The sequence below is a fragment of the Manis javanica genome, chromosome 4 (assembly GCF_040802235.1).
Source record: "Manis javanica isolate MJ-LG chromosome 4, MJ_LKY, whole genome shotgun sequence".
Classification (NCBI taxonomy): domain Eukaryota; kingdom Metazoa; phylum Chordata; class Mammalia; order Pholidota; family Manidae; genus Manis; species Manis javanica.
This window is the reverse complement of record NC_133159.1, coordinates 148,919,458-148,943,463: the sequence shown is the minus strand read 5'-3', so window position 1 is coordinate 148,943,463 and position 24,006 is coordinate 148,919,458. Positions and strand designations below refer to the sequence as shown.

Here is a 24,006-nt window from a genome sequence, read left to right as displayed (position 1 = left end):
AAAACTTTTATAAAATAGCACCACTTGTACTCTTCTGTAAAAATTGCAAAAACAAAATAAAGAAAATATATATCTATACTTATCCTACAAGACAAAGGGCACATGAGACCTAATGCATATAAAATCAGTTTGTGAACTGTAATACGTGTGTAAGTTCTCATTCAGGGGTTAAGCACCAGGCAGAGAGCACAGCACACAGGATGTGGCCACTAGTGTTCATTCTTTCCCCTTCCATTCCTTTCCCCTGTTCCTTTAAGTATGTGGATTGCGGTCACTGTTAGCTTAATAATGTAACTGAGAATCAGACTTTTAACAAAGGAGTAGTTCTTGGAAATGTAGGGAGTTGAACTCTTAATGAATTAATAAAAATAATGCAATTAATACCATTAGTTTGAAAATTAACAGTTTAAACATAAATAAAACTTATCATCGGGTAATGGTAACTCACCACAATATGTGGTGCTTGTCAGACATTCACTGTCACAATGCAGCTTGACTGTGTTGCAGAAGACCTCAATATTATTCTTAAATTGGCAGAGGCAGCAGGCCATACGGCGAGGTAAAATCCTATAAATTGAAACACAGAGAATTCAATCAGTGGTAAAGGAGGTACTTGACTGGGTAGAAGAGGCAGGCCCAGGCCACCCACAGGGCTGTGCAAAAGGAGTTCTTGGCACATATGGCCTGTGAGGTTGGCTAGGGATGAGTTGGCCGACTGCTGTTCTTGAATACTGTAAATAAACAGGAGGACAGAGATGCCTCACAGTAGGGTAAGAATGGAAGTGGGTATCGTAGGCCTAGAATAAAGGTGATAGGGATTAGAACTGGGTGACACTGATCTGTTAGAAATAAATGATATAATTGAGACAACTGAGGAAATTTGAATATCAGCTCTTCATTAGATAACATTATGCATAGGAATTTCACTTCTTCAGTGTGTTTTTAGTATTTTAAGTATATAGGGAAATGATTTGGATACCCAGAGAGGAAGGCATGTAGCTGACAAGAGAGGGACTGACTGGCAGATGCGGTGGGACGTTGAGCAAGACGAGGCTAGAGCAGGGGCCAGTAGATCTGACGGTGAGGGGAAGACAGTCATTTCTCAGCTGACCTGACAAAATTGGCGAGAGCAGACTGCTAAATGCAGGGGCCTTTCCCATAGTAATCTTGTGTAAGGCCATCAGTTAGCCTTAGCATAATACCAAATTTCTGTTAGCTTGCCACATTGGTGGGGGATAGCACAATTTAAGGTGCAGTAAGTTGTGTAATAAATTGTCAGAAAGCCCTACAGAAACATATTTTTAAATCTACAAAGATAAAAAATGAAATTTGACCCTTCACATTGTATGTGAAAACAAACTAATAAAAATGGATCATAGATAGACCTAAATTAATTAACCAACAAGTATTCAACTTATTAAAAGAAAACATAGGAGAAAAATCTTTGTGATTTTGGATAAGGCACAAAAAAGGCACAAACCCTATAAGAAAAACTACTACATTAGAGCTAATCAAAATTCAAAAATTAAAGACTTCTGGTCTTCAGAGATACTTTTAATAGAATGAAGACAGGCTATAACCTGAGAGAGGATATTTGCTGAACACATATCTGAGAGAAAGGACTTTTTCCAGAATATATAAAGCACTCTTAAAACTCAACAGTAAGATAAATATTCAATTAAAAAATAGATTTGAACAGACATGTCATTAAAGAAGATGTCTGCACATGTATAGACATCATCAGACATTAGAGATCTATTAGAGAAATGCAAAGTAAAACCACAATGAGACACAACCACACACCTCCAAGAAAGGCTAACATTTTTTTAAAACTGAATATAAGGATGAGGTGAAGATGTGGGGCAACTGCCAATTCTCAGTATACTGCTTTCTGGGATGCAAAATGGTGCAGCTACTTTAGAAAACAGCTCAGCAGTTTCTTCAAAAGTTGAATACATAACTAGCATATAATGCAGCAAAAACATGGTCACACAAAGATCAGCATATGAATGTTTTTCATACCTTTTTATAGCCAAAATTAGAAACAACTCAAATGTTCATTAATTAATGACTGGTACGGAACTTTACTCAGCGATAAAAGGGAGCGACAGCTGTGACAACATGGATGACTCGCAAAAAGATTATGCTAAGTAGAAAGAGCCAACACAAAAGGTTACATGAGATATGAGTTCACTGATAAGACCTTCTGGAAAAGGGAGAAACTACCGGGATGAAAATCAGACTGGTGGTGTCCGGGGGCTGGTGGGGGGAGGAGGGGTTTGCCTGCAAACGGCCATGAGGGGCCTTTTTGGAGTCACAGGGGTTCTGCATTTCAAATGGTGGTGGTTACATAACTATACATTTGTCAAAATTCATCAAACTGTACACTTAGAAAGCAAATTTTATTACATGAAAATCATACTTCAATAAGCCTGACTTAACAAAATAATGAAACTTAAAAAATTCAACTAAGTGAAAATAAATATAAGAAAAATCAACTTACAGTTTTTCTAACTTGGGGCTCATCATGACGATGCTCTCCACTGTTTTAAGTGTCACTTGGGTTTTTCCCATGTCTCTGAAGGAAAAAGCACAAATGTTTATGATACAAACCCAAAGACAAAATCTCTATACTTAAGATACTTAATGACACATTATTACTTCAGTTTTGGCTTCTTTGTCTAGCCAGCCCGAGTTTACTTGCCACAGATAATAATTCCAGAGAGAAATTACTGAAGAAATTTAAATTTATTTGCATCATCAAATTAATGACCTTGGCCCTGAACACTACGATCTTGTTGTCATCGCCCTGCTTCTCATTCTCACTTGCACCCACCACTCTAGAGTATTTACTTTTTAAAAATACACCTAATTCCTCCTTGCTTTCTGGGATAAATTATATTTCTACACGCATCTACACATCCCATATCTTTGCGCATTCTTCAGCACCACTCTCTTTCTCTGATGGCGGTCTTGCACATATACATTGTTTCTTAATCCGTTCTTTGCCCAAAAGTCTTATTTCAATAACCCAGATAAAATATAAATGATTCCTTTTTAGCCAAAATGCAAAATACTAAATCTTTGATGAAAGTAAAAGAGCAGAAATCATCTCATAAGCCATGAGATTGTTGCAATACTTACAAATATTTTAATGCTCTCAATTTGAAAAAATAAGAATCTTCAACAGTTGTCAGAAGATTATGACTGAGATTTCTGAAAAAATATAATAGAATTAAAATTATCTGCATTTCATGAAACATATTCATTTTTTTTTTTTTTTTTGGTATGGGACTTACAGGTTAAAAGTAAAAACCATTATCTGTCTTTACCTATAAATCACACTTAGAGTCTGTAAAGCACTCTTGCTTTGGGAACTACCTACCTAGGTCTCTGGATGATAAAGGGGAGAAGAGAAAGAGGAAAAGCACAGAAAAAAGTGGGAAGCAAAGACTTTTCAAATTGAGAATCCCACAAAGTGACTATGCTGGGAGGAAATCCCCCAGCTCTGAAGGAAATGGTATTCCTAGGTCCTCCATAATTCAAGGTGCTTTTCTTTCAGTTCTGGAAATTAAAACAGTTCTATAGTTTAAACCACGCAGTGACAGCAGGACCAGTTCCTTGGTTTTGGATCCAAAGAGACAGGGATAAACCCGAGAGGAGGCGATAAAACCCCTGCTCCCATCACAGCCTTGGCTACACTGCACGCAATCATCTGTTCACTTGTCAGTCTCCTGGATTGTCAGCTCCTTGAGGGGAGGGACCACACTTTACTGTCAGTGTCACTCCTGTGCCTGACATGGTGCCTGGTGTTTCCTAGGTATTTAATAAATGTTTTTGAATAAATAAATAACATTTTGCTTATGCATCAATAAAATGAACAAATTCATTTTTTATGCAAATTTGTATTCCAAAATGCTGAGATTTTCTTCTCAGTTCTTTAAAACAAACAAAAGACCAAAAAAAAAAAAACAGGAAGGAAAAATCTTCTTTTAAATTAATATTAATCAAGAATCATTAGTGCATTTTGTAGAATATTATTATCACAACTAAATCTGTTGGGCTGCCAGGCATCTGCGATCAGCTTTTCACATTTAATCCTCACAATAACCCTCTGTGCTACATATTATTATTATTATTATTACCCTATTTTGCAAGTGAGGAAAGTGAGGGTTTATATAACTTGTCCTAAATTATCAAGCTAGTACTAAGAAGCAGAACTGAAATCTGAACTCAGTTCTCGTTCCAAAGCCTGGGTTTAACTTGTATGGGGGAAAGGGATTTAAGACAGCTTTTACTTTAACCTCAATTTTGGGAGCACTAAATATAGAAATAGCTTTTCAAACTTGATCTACCCACCTGGGAAACATCTACGAAAATTACATTTTCTCTTTTTATTCCTTTTCCCTAATCACCTCCCATGCTTAAGTACCTAATTAGCCTGTGGTCATTGAGACTTTAGAGATTTAAAACCATGTTGCAGGAGAATCAGTGAAAATGATGGAGTAAAGACATCTGAAAATTTATCCTATAAAAGCAACAACAACAACGACAACAACAACAAAAACACTAGCAGAAATGGCCAAACCAGCTTTTTCCGAACTCTGGATATTTGATCAGTGGGCTTACAGCAATGTGGGGAGCATTTATTCAAGAAAAACATTAATTTCTCTAAAAAAAGTGAGATCTGTGTTGCTTTAACTTCGCCTAGACCTTTGCTCTGCATCCAGTGGTAGCTTTGAAAAACAGCCTGAGGTCCTTCAGAGCCTCCTTCCCAAAGACTTGTCTCCGTGTTAGTCTGGTGGTGCCCTGGAGGACCTTACCTGAAAGGCTTGTCTTTGACCTGACTGGGAGCTGCCAAGTGCTAAAAGCCTCTCCTCAGGGGGCATTTTTAAAAACAATTACAGGTAAATGGTTTAATATGGTAGGTGTGGGAGGCAATGGACAAAAAGCCGAACCAAAAAGCTTAAAAGGACAAGCTGAGGGGTGAGATGTTCATAGAGACTTTGAAAGGCTCCAACACATTCCTGGGAAACTGGAAGCCCATGAGACATATTTCTGAGAATCTAGGAAAAAACCATCAGCACTAATCAATGAGTTCAGCAGGGTTGTGGAACACAACATCAGTACACAGCTGTATTTCTGTACACTAGCAGTGAACAATGCAAAAATGAAATTGAGAAAACAATTCCGAATGTAACAGCATCACAAAGAATAAGTCTTAGGAAAATTTTAGCCAAAGAAGCGCACGATTCATACACTGAAAACTATGAAACATTGATTTGCCTGTGTCACAGAGAACTCGGCTATGCCACAGAGCATTCAAGCAAAAGGGGAAGAAAACTCACATTTGTTATTGGATAGTCAGGAAAGAAAGTACAATGGAATGAGGCTACAGCAATGTATTTTCTTTATGACTATTTTGCACAGGACAGCTTTCCATACCTCAAAGGTTTCTACTGCTCACAGGTATTTCATGTCAGAGCTAAACACTGATTGAAAGGTATTTTTCTGGGTGACTGGGGAAAGAAGATCCCTGTGGCAAGTTTTCAGAATTTCTTTCATTTAAAAAGAAGCTGATGGCTGAGGAAGCACCGACACCAGTTGCTCCCTGGAGAACTTTCTGCTAAACCTAGTTCTTTCAGCGCTGTGTTCCAAGAGCAGGAAAGAGTTAGGTTCAGAAGTGGAACTGTGAGGCCCACACACCATGGAGAGCGTCACAGTCGTGGATCCCTGTGACAATGCAGATGTGGGTGTTACATGATGGAGTGTGGTTGTTGCCTGTGCAAAAGATCAGGAAAGCGTAGCCTGCCATGTATGACTCAGACATGTCTCCTGGCCCCTCTGTACCTTAGTTTCCTCATTGGAAAAAAAATGGATCTTACAAATTTTTCAGAGCTCATACTGAGCTGACCCCCAGCTAACTAGTAACTGTATCATGTTTTTACACATATTCATCGTGTATTCAACTTACATTGTGTGTAAGAACTGCATTCCATGCCAGGCCTGAAATGTTCCAAAGCTCAGTTCTGCAATTAGATTGCAGCCAAGATTTCTACAAGAAAAAGAAGAATTATTTCAGAACATTTATCCTTTGGCAGGGATTCTAACCCGTATATGATGAAACATAACCTCAATACTTCCTCGTACACTAAAGAAATCTCACTATGGAAGATATTTGTTTTGTTTTTAATATTTGTATGAAAAAATAGATTGTATATCAAGTATACTTGTTGTATAAAAAAGAGAAAGATGGATTAGTAATGGACATCTTCTTGTTTTTTTCCTGTTATCAGTGGTATTATTAGAGAAAATACAAATAAAATACATAAAATATATTTTTATGATATATTTATACTTTCATGTTTGTACATGTATTGCTAGATACAAAGGAATAAGTGCCCAGAACACTTGTCTAAGTGATCTTTAATTCTCTAGAAAAGGATTCCATGACTGCACTGGTGACATCTTGGGCTGGATAATCCTTGTTGTGGGTGCTGTTCTGGGCACTGTAGGCTGTTGAGCAGCATCTCCAGGCTCTGCCCCACAGATGCCAGCAGCATAACTACAGTCTGACAACCAAAATGTGTCCAGACACGGCCTAGTATCGCCTGGGGAGAAAATCACCCTACTTGAGAACCCCTGCTCTAGAGTGAGTTACTCTGATCCATATGATAATTCTTACACTAGTGTTTCCTAGAGACAAAAAGGATGTGGCCACATAATTTTAGTAGCTCTCCATTTAAAAGATTTCAATATAAGAGGTTTACAATTAAGTTTATAAAAATTCCAAACATATTTAAATTGTATTTGTAACTTACATAAACTGCAGAAAAGGTAGTGATTCGAATGTGCGTCTTTCAATACCCTGTATTTTATTGCAGGATAAATCTCTGGGAAAAGGAAAAGGAAAAATATTGTCTCAGTCATCAGATATCTAATTAGCAGAGATAACTAGTAGAGGTTAGAATAATCACATTGAATAAGTAGCTCTTATCTAAACTCTAAACCTTAGATATTATTATGTGAACCTTCCAGAGCTCCTATCCCTGCCCTCACCCAAGTCTCACTTTCATTATCTTCATAAATAAAATACACAACCATAAATCTTGAGAGATTGTTGAGATAATCCTTCCTGACAGCAGAAGGACTGATTAGATCAACTTTTGTGGTCTTATCAAATTCCATAGTAGGAGCTAAAAAGCTTTTATCTCCATATATAATTTCCAATATTGAAAAGAATATTCTCACATTTGCTAACCTTCCTGGTTTTATTCTTTCTAGGCCATTTCAGCACCAGAAAAAATAAGAGATGCTCTTTCACAAAATTTGAAAGGAAGTTACACCTCTAAATATAATTACTTTGAACTAATTCAGAATTATACTTTCTATTATTTTAACGGAAGTTCACTTTTGGTTTCCATTGCTATAATAGTCCATGAATTTAACTGCTTCAGTTGTACAGTGGTGGGACAACAAAAAACAACAACATGGTATTGGATTTTTATTTTAAATCACTCACTCTTGACTATTACAGGTGACTCTCTTATTTCTATTGGTTCAGGCTTAATCCCTCACTTTTCACCTAGATGCGTATTAACTCTTCTGAAGGGTATGCCTGCCTCTGGTTCACTCCTTTCTATTCGGTCCTGCACAAAGTCACCACATTAACTCTCCATGAGTGGTTCTCAAACACCAGCATCGCCTGGGAATTTATCGAAGATGTAAGTTCTCAGCCCTACTCGGGACCAACTGAATCAGTAACTGTGGGGTGGGTGCTTGGGCTGTGAGAAGCCCTCCAAGTGATCTTCCAGCAGGCTGAAGTTTGTCCTAGAGTGCTGCCGAGATCGCATGACAGCTTGTTCCCCTCGGCTTGGCCTTCGAAGCCCCAGAAGGTCTCGCCCTAACACCCGATGTACTCTATAGGACAAGCTATTTTTCCCTTGTGCTGCCTTTCTGCCACTCTTCTTTGCAAACTTATTCTTCCCAAGATGTCTGTCTGACGATACCCAAAAGCCCCTCAAGCTGCTGCTCTAACAGCGTTGCTCTTGTAGCATCTTTTTTTCTAACTTGAAGTCTTTTTCCCCTCTTTTGTACTCCCCGAACAATTCATACTTCTCACTGCCCACATCCATTTCCTCTTTTTAATATAGTTATTTTTACACCCCATTTCCTCTGAGTATAAACTCCCTTAAAGTATGGACAAGGTCTTACTTACCTGCATTGTCTACCATGTTTAAAACTGATACATGGACATAAACTCAAATATTTATAAAATGAATGAACAGCTGGGGAGTAGCAGAAAAGGGATCATTTAAAACTAAAAGGCTTTTCAAATACCTTCCTCTTCCGCACCTCTTCAGCACTTTGTCATTCATTCAGTGCTTATACACAGTGGTCTGAGCTGGCAAGTGCATTTCCCCTGTGAGATCATGAGTTTCTAGAAGGGTACGAACCCTGTCTAACCCACTTTTGTGCCTGTAATACTAGACACAGTGGTTGTCATATTCTTTTTTGCCTTTTTATTGATTGGCATTTTTTTTAAGTAATGACAATACTTATGATAATGAAATACTTAGCTTACAAAACATTTTGCAATAGAAGTAACGAAGGGCCTAATCCACTGAGCAGTTATCTCATTTGTTTGGAAGGTTTGGAGCCCAGATGGCAGAGGTACCTAAGAAGATCAATACAACAGTGTCCCTTGTGGCTTGAAAGGTTTGAAAACTCAAAGGACTATTTTTATTGTCATGTAAGACCCTTTATATCTGACTCCCTTAGGTTTCTATACTTGCAAGAAGAATCTTTTTGCAAAAGAGCACCATGAATTAGCGTAATAAGGATGACATAAACAGTTCTGCATGCAAAAGACAAAGAATAAACATTGACCTTTTATAGCAACATAGTATCTCCTTACTTGTAAACAAAAAGAAGTACTATGTAGGCATTAGTTCCTTGACAATGAGACTGGAGAGATTTTTAGTTGGTAATTAGAGAAGTTAGGGCCATTTCTGATATGCTTATTTAGTGCAAATGTAGACATTTCCCACTATGTCAGTTAATCACCACGTCAAACATCTGTTTTTAATATTGGTATAACAATTCCTGCATTGAAATCCTAAACATCAGTCTCTTCTCTGGGTAGCTATAATCTTGATAATGTTGTTTACATAATTCATCTACTTGAGTACTTAATACTTCAATGTTAATTTAGATTAAATTATAAATATATTCTGGGTTAATGGCATTCAAGTTAATATAAGTATTCTATATTTTCTTGTCTTTTAGGTGACAATATGGTTACCTTTAATTCCTCTCATCTCACTAAACCAACTTCTATAAATCTTTTCTGTAAAGGCTCGAAAGTAAGTATTTCAGGCTTTTCAGGCGACATAAAGTCTCTGTTGCATGTTTTTCTTTCTTTCTTTTCTTTTCTCCTTTTACAGCCCTCCTTTAACAAAAGGGCTGTATAAAAACGGACCATGGGCTGGATTTGATCCATAGGCCATAAACTAAATGTTAATATAAACAGAGGGCATAGAACACTTACATACCAAGGCTCCTATGGGTGCCTGTAATTGCTCAGACCTCATTACCACTTTTCCTCTGTAACTGAAGGGTTTTTCTATCTATAGCTTGTCCATATAATTAAAAAATTGAAAACACATAGGAGGTATTTAATGCTAGAAAGCGGCTAGTGCCCTCCCTACACAGACTTACAGAATTATAAATTTTTATTGTTGGGAGAAATTATAGGAATTGTCTAATTTGAACCCCTTATTTATGTTATAGATAATATAACTAAAAGCTCATAAATAAGTGTGAGTATCTAACTTACAAATACTGGAGGGATAGCAGGCCTTCAAATGAGTCCTTATGTAATTCACTGAACTGATTGTCACTGAGAATTCTGAAAAATGGAAAGGTTACTTCTGAATCAAATGCAAAATAATTAAAACTATTTACGTATAGGACTAATTTCTACATGTGGGGGAGACCTGAATAACGATAACGGTACCACGTTAACACCCTAGTTCTTATTAATTTAGGGATGGTGATCTCTGCTCTGTTTCCATTCAGATCTTTCTTGTCATGTCCTCCTCTGTGTCCCTCTCTCTCCCTCACACACACACACACCCACACACACAACTATCCATCCACTCTTCACACCAAAATGTGTATTTAATACCTAATCTCTTGATCCCCAAGTCTCTTTCAGAACCCAACTGTGGGTGGCAACATCATCAGCGGAACTGCCATCTCCTGAACCTTAGTATGGGAGCCCCACACAGAACTATGTCAAGGCTACAAGTGAAGCTGTTCAATTTTCCTCCCATTGAAAATATTGTTTCGGGGAACTAAAAAGTGCATTAAGATGTGCATCCAGTTTAATACAGCAGCAGACTCACAGACTCTGAGAAGGGACTAGCGGTTACTAAAGGGGAGGGGTGGGGAAGGCTGGGTGGGGAGGGACGGAGAAGGGGATTGAGGGGTACTATGATCGCTACACATGGTATGTGGGGGTCACAGGGAAGACAGTGTAGCACACAGAAGACAAGTAGTGACTCTCTGGCATCTGACTACGCTGATGGACAGTGACTTCAATGGGGTATGGGGATACTTGATAATATGGGTGAATGTAGTAAACAATGTTTTTTATGTGAAATCTTCATAAGAGTGTACATCAATGATACCTTAATTAAAAAAAGGTAAAATGTTCATGTTAATAATTATAAAGCAAATACCCATGTAACACCATTCACGTCAAGAACACTGCCAGCATCCCAGAAGCCCTTAGTGGGCCCCTTTCCCATCACAAACTGCTCCCTGACCCACTAGAGGTAACCACTGTCCTGACTTTTTAACTCATCTCCCTGCTTTTGGAATGTGGTCTTACCTTTGAGGTGTCAGCCATAAACAACATAGTGCAGTCTTGCCTCTTCTTGAACTTAGTATATAAATGGAATCATATTATATATGTATTATTTTCTACATTGTTTCTTTCATTCAACCTTACCTTGCAAATTCATTCTATCCTCAGGTGCAGCTGAGGTTGGTTCACTTGAAGGCCTACTGTTACATGCTTGGCTACCTGTGCCTACTGAGTACTTGAAAGTGGCTAGTGTGACTGAGAAACTGAAGTTCAATTTAATTAATTTTAACTATTTTAAAAGTTAAATTCAAAATTGACATTTGATGCAGTTATTGGAAAACATTTCAGTATTTTGCAATAACCTGGCCATATGATGCTATTTTTCCAACTGTAAATTTTATGATTTCTAAAGAGAGATCAAGTAACTTCTGATAAAAATCTTGCAACTAAACTGAGATTTTACAGACTTAATATGGGAAAAAGAATATGAATGCATAAATTTCATACCAAGTGCATGTAGAAATTATAATATTTTGGATATTTTAAAGACAGTATGAAAAAAATGTAACTATCTTAACAATGTATATAATGATTACATATTGAAATATTATTATTTTGGACATAAAGGTTAAATAAAATGCATTCACATTACATCTGTTTCTGTTTACTTTTATTTTTTAAGTGGCTACCAGAAAATTAAAGATTACTTATGTGCCTTGCATTATGTTTCTAAAGAATAATATTCCATTGTATAACTATGCTAGACTTTATTTATTCACTCTACTGTTGGGGGATATCAAGATTTTTCTAGCTTTCGTTACTACAAACAATGCTGCTTTAAACTTTCTTATACTTGTATTTTGATATGCATTTGCCTGAGTTTCCCTAGGATCCAGTAGGGGTACACAACTGTTCTCCTAAGGAGTTGTGCTATTTCAAATTGGCAAATGGGTAAATGTGAAGTCTCTACTCCTCCAACCACAGGCAAAATCCCTAAGAATGATGGAAAAGACATGATTTAAAAATCCACAACCTTACCTCAAAGTGTGGGAGTACCTCCACACATGCTTCCCTACCAGACATGGCCTGGAATTACCCAGAGTGATGAGCTGAAATGCTGCTGCAGGAGCAGGGGCAGCACGTGGCCGCACATCCTTCCTCCTCAGGCCAGAGAGGAAAGGGCATCTTCCTCCAGGTTGGAGCATCGGTGGTCAACGGGCCAGGGGCCTAGAACCTGGGGGAAGGGTGTGCGCCCTGTCTAGCCACCGGAGCCACCTCCCACCTCCTCTGACTTTCAGGGACTCCTTTAGGAACAACAGCCCCAGTAGTTCATGTCACCTCTGTCCAAGAGCCAGAAAACACAAGCAGAAGAATCTCAACTCAAAGACGAACTGCACTCAGGAATGATCAAATGACAAAGAAAGCCAGCTTCGTTATGGACAGAAAACAAAAGCAAGTGAGCTGATAGCCAATGAACCAGAGTGAAGAGAGGAAGCACGAGGGGACTTTAGAATGGCATAACTGATATCCTGAGTCAGACAGTGCATCCGTGAAAAAGAATCAACTCAGGATTACATGAAAGAAAAGTGTTATTATTAACAATAGAAACCCTCAATATATGCACCTTTGAAGAATCAATTAAAAAACAGAGATCCTGCCAATGATTTCTCCAGAATGCAGAATGAAGGGAATGGGAATAATCCACAGACAAGCCTGACACCTGAGTTTGCCCACGAATGTTCACGCCTTTGCTTCACCTAGTACCACAGGAAAGACAACATGCCTGGCAGGATGGTTTGCACCCATTTCTGAACACCTGATGAACATGGAGTATGCAGCCAGTGTCTCCCAGAGTGGAGTAAGGGAGTGATAGGAGATCCACTACAGAAGAAAGTCTTTAAGATTTCAAAAGCAAATTTCCCTTCCCTGGGAATCACCTTCCTGGGAGGTAATATTAACAGTTTTACATCCTTCAAGCACCTTGGGAATCCAAGAATATGCTATGTTGCTTTGTGAACTATTTCCACCAAGTTCTGCATATAAACATTCTGCTTTCCCTCACAGGGTCTGTTAGTCACCTATATTAATTCCACCTCATAGATTAATTCCTTTCTCATAGCTTAAAACAATTCAATTACTACTACCTGGAAACCCTGCATCTGAAAACAAGGGCAATCTCTGTTATATGGTGGTTCATAATACACAGAATATAGTCACATACATTAAAAAAGGATCCCAAGACAAAAAACTTTCATTCCCACAAAGAACTCCTGGAGCCTGAGAATGCCTCAAAGACCCTGACTTTGCCTGGAATTCACCACATTACAAGGAACAGCAGCGGTGGCCAGAATGTGTGAAGGGGGAATGGTCACCAGGTGATGCTATGACTGTTCTCCCATCTCTGTCAGGTAATGGTTTTCTTTTTCCACGGAAATGATCCAAAGAGAAAAAAACAAATCAATATGTCCAACACTGTTTATAGTAAACCTTTTCATAACAATAGACAGTTGGAAAAAGCTCTACCTCCCCCCATATCACATAACAAAACTTATGTGTACACTGTTGATGATATACAAAAAGGTCATAGGGAATGATGGTATATGAAAAAAATCAGGACAAATATGAAACTTGTATACTAATTCTAACCTTAAAAATCATAAATACTGACAAGGTTTCAGGAGAACAGGAAAGAGATGGAGGCGGAAACTCAGCTGGTTATGGCAGTGTCTTCTCTGATTGGCTGATGCCCTTGTCAGACTGTTTGGTTCAGGAGAGAATATCATGGTAAGACAGGGAGTAACTAAAGAGTCTGTATTTTCAATTGATGGGATTTGTTTTGGTGAAAGTTATTTGGATGACATGATAGTAAAAAATTTTTTAATTACCCTAATAAATTCAACCTTAAAGGAAAGTTTAGACTGAGAATGAGTGTCATCAAAAAATTACCCCAAAAAAGGAGCTTCACATAAGCAACAACCTGGAATAAAACACACTGATCTGTAGGACTCCAAATATTTTTTGACTAAAGCAAAAAAAATGTAGCACTATAGGGAATCAGAGTTAAGGGGGATCTAAAATTTTCTTACACAATGAGAACATCAAAACCAGGTATGAACTAACATTAGAGAAACATTCATGTTTAACTTCTGATCAGACTTCCTTTCACTAAAGCGATCTTCTGAATTTTGCAATATTCATTCTTGATTCTACATTACTGGCAATTATCCTTCTCCCCACCTCTGTAACTTCTAGGAAATTGACAGGACACAGAGTGTTTTTTCTTTTTTTTTTTGGCTTAACTATACATACATGCCAACAGTAGGCCATTCTGGAATTGATTTACTCACCTTCCCCTGCTTGCTTTCTCTCTAAAGCATTTATCATTACTTGAAATTATACCTATCTATTATAGTTAATCTGTTTATTTTTATATTACATATTTGTAAATCCCTTCAGAACTGGGATGTTTGGTCATTTGTTCTTGTATCCCTGGTACATAAAACAGTTCTTGGCACATAGTGGGTGCTCTGTAAATATTTGTTAAATGAATTCAAAGTGACAGGTATTGATTTTCAGATATACTACCCCCTTTATTTAAAGCAAATCATTCCTTTATTATCATGTGCATAAGTACAACTTTACAGGAAAAAGAAATGTCTTTTCATTTGCACTTGTGACTCAATCTTTTGAGACAAGAACCCTCTGAGAATTTCATAAGAGCTATGAACCCTTTTCCTAGAAAACTTCACTTTCTTGAATATACGCAAAAGCATACATGCAATTTCCATGCACAGGTCTGTGAACAGAATGGCTTGAATGCAGGGTACAAACCTGAATGGGAAATCATGTCTGTCTCTATTTTCAAAAACCTCTAAATTGGCATTTTGTTCCATCATGACTGTAGGCAACAAACCACAACAGAGTAGCAGTATAGCTCATCTGACCCCCAGTAGAAATCAGATATGTTCATATCATGTCTTTGTTGCAGACATCTCAAAATTCCTTTCTTCTCATCACTACCTTGATATGATAATAATTACCACTTACAATAAATACCACTACATATAATAACTGCCATTATAATAACTACCTCTACATATTGTTAATGTAAGAAAAGCAGATTTTTTCCTATATCACTAGTAACTATTCTTTAAGAGTATTTCAATGTAATTGGTTTTCTTTGTTTTCATATGTATTTTAACCTATTATACATTTAAAAACATCTCTTCATAGGTAGGCTTCTGTCCATCGCCAAATAGATGCATGGAAAACAAAAGGTTAAGAGATCCTGCCCTGGGGACCATTGACTCCAAGTTAGGAACCTCTGTCTTACCAAGTATAAATCTCAAACTGACTTGGAAATCTTCTAACCTTACCAGACTCATGTTATATTGTATAAACTCTACAACACATGCTATTTAAAAATTAATGTTTAAACTTCAGTTTATTTAAAAATATATATATATATATATAATACATATTTATATGGCTCAAACTTCCAAAGGTATAATGTACACAATCCAAAACATTTTTCCTACCCCTGCCCCTCAGCCGACCCTCACACTCGACTCTCTACTCCCCAGTAGGAACTAATGCTATTTACTTCTAGTGCCAAGTTACTTTTATTTTTCTTAGAAGTCTGGGAAATAAAATCTCCATGTCATATATTATCATGAGAAATATAAACTTTATATGATATTCAAGAAATTCATAAATTAAAAAGAAACAATTGTCTGGTTCTAGCATTTTTTCCTTACGAATAAGATATCTGATGAAGGGGGATCTATTTTAGGGTGGTCATAATCCCTATTTTTAGATTACTATGACTGTCATGTCTTTTAATATTAATTCACAGGTCATTTGACTTGTCCAAGTTGAACACATTATTAATGCTACAAAAGTCTTGAAAAATGCCAGTTATTTACTTTGAATATAAGTATTTTTTCCCAAATCACTTGTATCTAAACTGAGTTTTCTACAAATCAATAAAAAAAAAATACAGACAACAAAAAAACAGGCAAAGAACAGACAATTCTGAGAATACAAATGTTTGCTAGGCATATAATGATATTTAAATTCCCAAGTAATCAGAAAAATTCAAATTCAGATGGGGCCCCTCTTAGTCACCCACCCATCACACATAAGCCAAAAAAATATCCAGTGGTAGAGGGTGTAGGAAAATGAAGCTGTCATGGCCTGTTGATTAGAGTATACATTGGCACAACTGTTTTTAGGGCACTTCAGATTACTATCTACACAGTCTTAATCGCAAAAATTCCACTTCTAGATATCTCTTTTACAGAGATACTTGCTCATGTTGACAAAGATGCGAGTACAAGGATATTCATTGGAGCGATGCATGTGACAAGAAAACAACATAATCTAAACATCCAGCAATAAAGGAAGAATTAACTGGGATAAATCTATACCATAAAATATTATGCAGGAGTTTAAATGAATGGGGTAGCCCTGTATGCAGTTGGAAGAAATCTAAATTTAAAAGTGAAAGAATTCAGTCATAGGATGCTACCCTTCATGTAGAAAAGCTAAGAAAATCGCGCAACAAACCTATTTTGCTATCTGTAAATCCTTACGTAGACAAATGCATGGACAAAGGTCTGGAAGGATATACACTAAATTCATAGTAGTGGTTACCTCAGGGGTGGGGGATTAGGGCACAAGGAGGGTCTTCACTCTTCCTGTTATTTCATTTTTATATATTGAGAGTATAATCGTGTGTTCCTTGCATACTGGCAAGTAAGTTTAAGTTGACTCTTAAAGAGAATCCACCAACTTTAGTTTTTAAAATAAACAGAATTGCAATCAGTAGAGGTCGATTTGAGATATGGAGAGGAAATACCTTTTCTCAGAACTACTGACCTCAAAACTCTGGACCAAGAAACATCTTATAATGCAGTTAGTTTTTTGTGTTCATATTTGGAGAGAATATACTCACAGTTTCTCAACCCAAGTGTATGACTTCCATGTATTTTCATCCACGTAAGAAATAGAGTTTCCTCTGAAATTTCTGTGAAGAAACACAGTTCATATCCTTGAATAGGTAGGAAAAGAATGAACAGAATAAGCAAAAGAATCATGGCAACCTTATCATGGCAACTAGGGGAATATTCAAATGCAGAAAATACCAGCTTTCTAGTGTTCACAGCCATCAGCTTCCCAGTTTGCACAGCTAATAAAGATACCACACGGGGCACAAACAACAAGGCATCTCCTCAGAACCTGAACTTCCTATCTGTCCAACTTCTTGGGCAGATAGTGCCAGTTAATTACCTTGAAAGTAAGTATTTTTTCCTAAAATCACGTAGGTATGTCCAATGACTCCTTCCAAAGAGAAAATGATAAACAATTAAGCAGAAAAAAATGGCAAAAATTTATCATCAACAATAAATATAAAGAAACACTGTGCCAGGTAATACCAAAGATTTGGCTCAGTGCCCACTGTTGAGATCTCTCCAGCTGTTAGAAGAAGGGCAATTAAAATTTAGAGGGACTAATATGGAAAGATCTCTCAGAGACAGTGCCGAGGGAAACGCCCAAATCACCGAGCAAGGAGTAATGTACTGATCTGTAGGACAGTGCAAAGGGGGAAGTGCAAAGGGAAGAGACTGGAAGGCAGGACACACACCAAAATGGTAACAGGCGTTATCTTATGGGCGGCAGGCAGGGTGGAGTGGGATTTCCACATTTTATCCTACATACTTCTGTGCCTTTTTCCTTTTTTTAAACATGGAGAATGTATCCATAAACTGCACGTGTTTAAAAGAAGCTGTTAAATGCTTGAGGTTCAGTTTCAACCACTACCTCTCTGGGTGATCTGAACCTTTCCCTTCAGATTCTCTTTCCTCAGCAAGAAGTTCCCTATTTTTCAGGGCAGTCAGAAATAGGTCAGATACCTGTCTGCTCCCCTGCCCAGTGGAAATTCCCACTCAGCCAGAAGCCTTCTGTGTGCCTTACGCTCACCAATAAAAGGCACCTTCAACTGAACTGTCTCCCGCAAATGGGCTCTCCTTCCCAGCTGCTGTACTTCCCCCTGTTCTACCACCATCACTCTCCTCATCACCCAGGACAGAAACTTTAGAGTCAGATTTGATTTTTCTCTTTTCCTACACATCCCACCTTCCAGTTCTAGTTGGTCACTTAGGAAATCCTACTGACTCTTCCTTTGTCTCTCTTCCTTTGTGCTCTCAGGATTTTCTTTGTCCTCCCAGCACAACCATTCTGATTCAGCCCCTTTTCACTTCACTCCTAGTCTTTGCTAGTACATCCTGTTTGGTCTCCCTGAATCAAGCTCTCCTCTCTAGATCACGCTACATATGGAATCTAAGACAACCCCCTTGCTTTAATCATTTGTCTCTCTTGCTTGAAAACTTTCCATGGCTCTCCATCTCTCATACTGCAACTTTCAAACCCCTATAGCTAATAGTCAAGGTTTTTCAAAATCTTTCATTGCTTGCTAACCAGTTCTTTACAGCCAGACTGGTCTATGAAATCCTGATCATTCCTGCAGCCATGCCTTTGCCTACACTGAATGTTTTTTCCCCCTATTCAACAAATTATAGGTACTCTTTAAGTCCCAGCTAAAATTGTCGCTTATCCAATGCGGCTTTCCCTGACCTCCATATCCCAGTGATTACAGGTTCTGGTGAAGTACAGTACCTAGAGTCTGTATCTCTTTTAGTACTTAATTATCACCTCCCTTTTAATGCATATTCTTTCTTTCTACCCATCACTGTCAGGTTCTGGAGACAATGTTTATACATCTGTGGCTCCCACAGCACTTAGCCCTGGGTTGTGCAAAAAATGGGTGTTATATTTAAAAAGCCAGAGGAAAAAGTTTTGGACATAAGTGAGGGACCAAATAATAACAGTTAATATGCACATATACACTAGGCACATATAGAAGGGCTTTCCATGTATTAACTCATCTAAATCTCACAACAATCTTATGGGATGGTAATTACCACAATCCCCACTTTACAGATTAGGAAATTGAGTCACAAAGCTAATAAATGACAGACCTGGGTTCAAACCCAGGCCGTCTAGCTCCAGAATCTTTACTCATAACCTGTGAAATGCGGAGAGGGACATGTCACTATAAAGAAAATGGACGATAAATGATAGGAAAATGGTAGAATAGAGGTTAAAGACTTAAATGACAGAACTAAAAAAAGCGGGTAAGGAAAAAGAATAAGGCAATTACAAGTAAAAGACTGGAGAAGAGAGAACAATATTAAGAAGGAAAAGGAAGACAAGGAATAGTTAACAAAACATAAAAACAGGACATCAGTCAGCACAGTTATGGAAATGAGGGGCCAGGAAGTCCTTGAGGAAAATGCTGCAAGAACAGGCAGGATACAGAGAACAAATGAAGAGAGGAGGTTCTTACAAGATAGTGAAGGTGCCATTGTGAGCGTTCGGCTCTGGCACGGGCACACTCTGGAGCTTCCGCTCTGGGCTGAGACCTACGCACGCCAGCGTCTTGTCTGTGCAGCTACAGAGCTCACATATGCTGTTTGTGGTGGTGTTCATCACCGAATTCTGAGTCAGTGAAGGAAAACCTGTCTCAGACGGCTCTAGACCTAAAGGTGGAGGTTTCGGGATCATGGTGAGCTCCAGGCCAACAGGTTCCACACTGACACTGGGCAAGTCTGAATCCTGAGGTTGATCCTGCCCCACAGCTGGAACTGTCACCTCATCATAGACTGGAGGTTGTGCTACAAATTCCTCAAAAGGGTCTGGAGGCCAAGCTGGAGAATCCTCCTGTGCTCGAGAAGATTCTGCCCCTTTAGAGGACTCTGGAGGCTGAGCTGGGGCTTCCTCCTGGACTGGAGACTTAGCCTCTTCAGGAGTGTAGGAAGGCTCAGCCAGGGCCACCTGCAGGTTTGCAGGGTTTTCATCTGCCTCCGGGGGCTCTGCAGGCTGAGATGAATCCTCCTGCTTCAATGGAAGTGGTTCTAGCTCTTCAGGGGACTCTGGATGCTGATCCTGGGAATCCACCTGGGGAGAGAAAGATTCAGCCTCCTCAACTTTCTGTCCTTGATGAATGGGGACACTTTTCTGGGAGAAAGCTTCAACTTCCACAGGGGCCTCTGGAGGCTGATGTGGGCCGCCCAGAAACTCTACAGGTAGCTTCTCCCTAGCATAGACAACACCCCTATTGGGAGCTAAATAATCATCCTGCAATTGTTTTAGATGTTTCTTTGCAAATCAGCCTGGAGTTCCAGTGAGAACTTTGGTAAGCCGTCGATACTGAGCTACATCTTTCTTCAAGTTTGGAGGTGAAACAATAAACCTTGTTGGTTTTGAACTATCACTACCTAGAGGTGGAACAAGTATTTCAAATGACTGGTGTTCAGCCTGATCTACATTTAGAGTTTTAGTCTCAGTTTGAGTCAAGGAGGCAGATCTAGGACCTAATTCTGGTCTCGACTTACCAACGGAACCACCTCTGGGAGACTTTGATGCTGGCCAGGCTTGTCCCAAAGATTTGGTCCTGGGGGCAGCTCTGCAGCTGAACCAGTGTACAGGAAAGGAACCACAGGATGCATCAGTTGTTGATGTGGATGGGGAAATTCAAGAGGGAGATTGGAGGGATCCGAAGACCAGGACTCGGTTGGCCCTGGGGGTCTGGGGGACAGCTGCACAGTGTCCAGGGCCCAACCCGGAGGCTGAGCTGCCTGGACCAGCAGCGACAATGGTAGCAGCACAATAAGCCACGGGGCCCAGAAACGCAGCCAGGACATGGCAGCAAAGGCTCTAGGGCACAATGAGCCAGAGGACCAGAGCAGCTCCCTTAAGCCAGAGCAGAACCATTATGACAGCTCTCTGATGCTCACATATCCTTAGTAACTGCGTGCCCCTCCCCTGCCTAGTCCCTCCCTTCATTTATGACACATTAGGGTCAGGCTGAGATTGGCTCCGCACCACCTGAGCAAGTCCTTTCTCAGAATCAGGGAGTCCAAGCGTCCCCTCCCCAGTCAAAGGCTACAGACACGTCCCTCCAGAACCCCCTTCCCACTGAGAGAGACAGGATTTGGGCTGCACATCTGGGTGGCCCTGGCTTCTGGCAGCCCAGGGATAGTGGCGGTTGGTTAAGAGAAGGGTAAGGGTGGAGGTGGTGCAGAGTTTCCCAAGGAAGCCACTGGGTCTGGCATCATGGGAAATTCAAAAGTGCTCCTCCAGTCCTGGCAACTGAACTCTTCCTCTTCAAAGCTAAAGTCTGAGACATTCTGCTTCCAAGAAAATTAGCTTACCTGCAAAACAAACACCTATTAAGGGGGTGGAGAGGGAAATACACTTTATAGTTATTCTAAAATGTTGTCATTTTCTTTAAACTCTCAGTATATCCATGTCTGATTGTTAATTCACCACTCTATTACATGAGGACTACCACTGAATCAGTGATGACTCCAAAATTGCTATAGGAAGGGCGCTGGGGGGTGAACAATCCATTCTGGGAAAGAGAGTCTGAAACCTCTTTCAGTGACTAGTGAATAGCCCTCTACATTGGTGTGAGAAACCCTCCACATCCCACCGTGGCTCATTAGCGCCACTAACCTACAAGACCACCACTGCTTCTCGGAGGTCTACCCTGTGTGCACACATGGAGAAGATACATAGGATGTTTAAGTCGGAATGGTTAAACGATTTTCTTGAAATAATGTAACCAGCACCCAGTTGCTTCTGTCACAGCGCTTTTTTATAATCTATTGTATTTCAGTCTTTGTTGCCTGGTACAACCTCTAGCATGGAAACACCAAGAGAGAAGGGGCTTCATCTTATTCCTAGTGTCTAGTACCTAGTAATGGCTTTTAAGTGGGGTTGATTCCCAACTGGCCTCATTTAGAAACGAACCTGTTGTTACAATCAGGTTTCTGAAATCTTTAGCATCAATACTGAATCCCTTTCTCACAAGAAGGTAGACTTCTTAAAGCCCAAACTTGGATAAGTTTGAAATATCCTTGACTGTTTTTTTAAAAACTGAATTTAGAATATTATTTTGCACAGAAACACTTCAAAGACTTTTTTCAGATCATAACCACTTTTTTTCTTTCTTGATTTCCTACCTTTCAAAACAAACTTCTCAAACGTTGGCATGAATTATATACAGCTAACCCTTGAACAATGCAGGAGTTAGAGGTGTTGACCCCCATGCAATTGCAAATCAGTGTACAACTTTTGACTCTCCCAAAATTCAACTGCTGATAACCTATTGTTGACCATGCCAGCAACATAGTCAATTAACACACACTTTGTGTTTGTATTATATAGTGTATTCTTACAGTAAAATGAATAGTTTCAATTTGTATCAAATCTCCAAAATCTTTTTCTAATATATTTATGAAGAAAAATACCTACATAGAAGTGGACCCAGGTAGGACAAATCTCTGCAATTCACAAAGGTCAACTGTGATCTAGCCCCAAGTTAAGCTCTCACTGACATGAAACACATTTTCTGGTCCTTTTTTTTTTATCATCCTAGTGTAATACATTAGTATTTTGTTTCAGAAATTGCTTTGGAAACTTAATCCTTAATTCAGGCCATCCATATAATTAATTTATAGAAAGGTTCTTCAGCAACACATTTCATACACAATTCAAAAATACATCAAAAACCCCACTTTTATTCAACATAGTACTGGTGGCCCTAGCCACCGCAATTAGACAAAACAAAGAAATATAAGGAATACAGATTGGTAAAGAGGAAGTTAAACTGTCACTATTTGCAGATGACATGATATTGTACATAAAAAAACCCTAAAGACTCCACTCTGAAACTACTAGATCTAATATCGGAATTCAGCAACGTTGCAGGATACAAAATTAACACACAGAAATCTGTGGCTTTCCTATACACTAACAATAAACTAATAGAAAGAGAAGTCAGAAAGACAATTCCATTCACAGTAGCATCAAAAAGAATAAAATACCTAGGAATAAACCAAACCAAGGAAGTGAAAGACCTATACCCTGAAAACTATAAGACACTCTGAAGAGAAATTAAAGAGGACACTAACAAATGGAAACTCATCCCATGCTCTTGGCCAGGAAGAATTAATATCGTCAAAATGGCCATCCTGCCCAAAGCAATATACAGATTTGATGCAATCTCTATCAAATTACCAACAGCTTTCTTCAATGAACTGGAACAAATAGTTCAAAAATTCATATGGAAACACCAAAGACCCCGAATAGCTAAAGCAATCCTGAGAAGGAAGAATAAAGTGGGGGGGATCTCACTCCACAACTTCAAGCTCTACTACAAAGCCACAGTAATCAAGACAATTTGGTACTGGCACAAGAACAGAGCCACAGACCAGTGGAACAGAATAGAGACTCCAAACATTAACCCAAACACATATGGTCAACTAATATTCGATAAAGGGGCCATGGACATACAATGGAGAAATGACAGTCTCTTCAACAGATGGTGCTGGCAAAACTGGACAGCTACATGTAAGAGAATGAAATTGGGTCACTGTCTAACCCCATGCACAAAAGTAAATTCGAAATGGATCCAAGACTTGAATGTAAGTCATGAAACCATAAAACTCTTAGAAAAAAACATAGGCAAAAATCTCTTAGACATAAACATGAGTGACCTCTTCTTGAACATATCTCCCCAGGCAAGGGAAACAAATGCAAAAATGAACAAATGGGACTATATCAAGCTGAAAAGCTTCTGTACAGCAAAGGACACCATCAGTAGAACTACAAGGTATCCTACAGTATGGGAGAATATATTCAAAAATGACAGATCCGATAAAGGCTTGACATCCAAAATATATAAGGAGCTCACGCACCTCAACAAACAAAAAGCAAATAATCCAATTAAAAAATGGGCAGAGGAGCTGAATAGACAGTTCTCTAAAGAAGAAATTCAGATGGCCAATGAACACATGAAAAGATGCTCCACATCGCTTGTCATCAGAGAAATGCAAATTAAAACCACAATGAGATATCATCTCACACCAGTAAGGATGGCTAACATCCAAAAGACAAAAAACAACAAATGTTGGCGAGGTTGTGGAGAAAGGGGAACCCTCCTACACTGCTGGTGGGAATGTAAATTAGTTCAACCATTATGGAAAGCAGTATGGAGGTTCCTCAAA

General features: G+C 38.9%; 1 protein-coding gene and 1 pseudogene across 1 annotated transcript in view; both read right to left on the bottom strand.

Moving 5' to 3' along the window:
* LOC140849100 (DNA ligase 3-like) overlaps window positions 1-24,006 on the bottom strand; it is an 854,661-nt pseudogene that overhangs the window by 157,218 nt on the left and 673,437 nt on the right.
* LOC140849097 (leucine-rich repeat-containing protein 37A-like) overlaps window positions 1-24,006 on the bottom strand; it is a 50,819-nt gene that overhangs the window by 16,912 nt on the left and 9,901 nt on the right. Inside the window, exons 2-10 of the mRNA XM_073235349.1 lie at window positions 20,329-20,405; window positions 19,281-19,891; window positions 16,830-16,901; window positions 9,839-9,910; window positions 6,822-6,893; window positions 5,975-6,055; window positions 3,145-3,216; window positions 2,504-2,578; window positions 449-567 (exon numbers count right to left, since the gene is read on the bottom strand). Of these exons, the coding sequence (XP_073091450.1) occupies window positions 449-567; window positions 2,504-2,578; window positions 3,145-3,216; window positions 5,975-6,055; window positions 6,822-6,893; window positions 9,839-9,910; window positions 16,830-16,901; window positions 19,281-19,498 (781 nt within the window). The 5' untranslated portion in view covers window positions 19,499-19,891; window positions 20,329-20,405. The remainder of the gene's footprint in view (window positions 1-448; window positions 568-2,503; window positions 2,579-3,144; window positions 3,217-5,974; window positions 6,056-6,821; window positions 6,894-9,838; window positions 9,911-16,829; window positions 16,902-19,280; window positions 19,892-20,328; window positions 20,406-24,006) is intronic.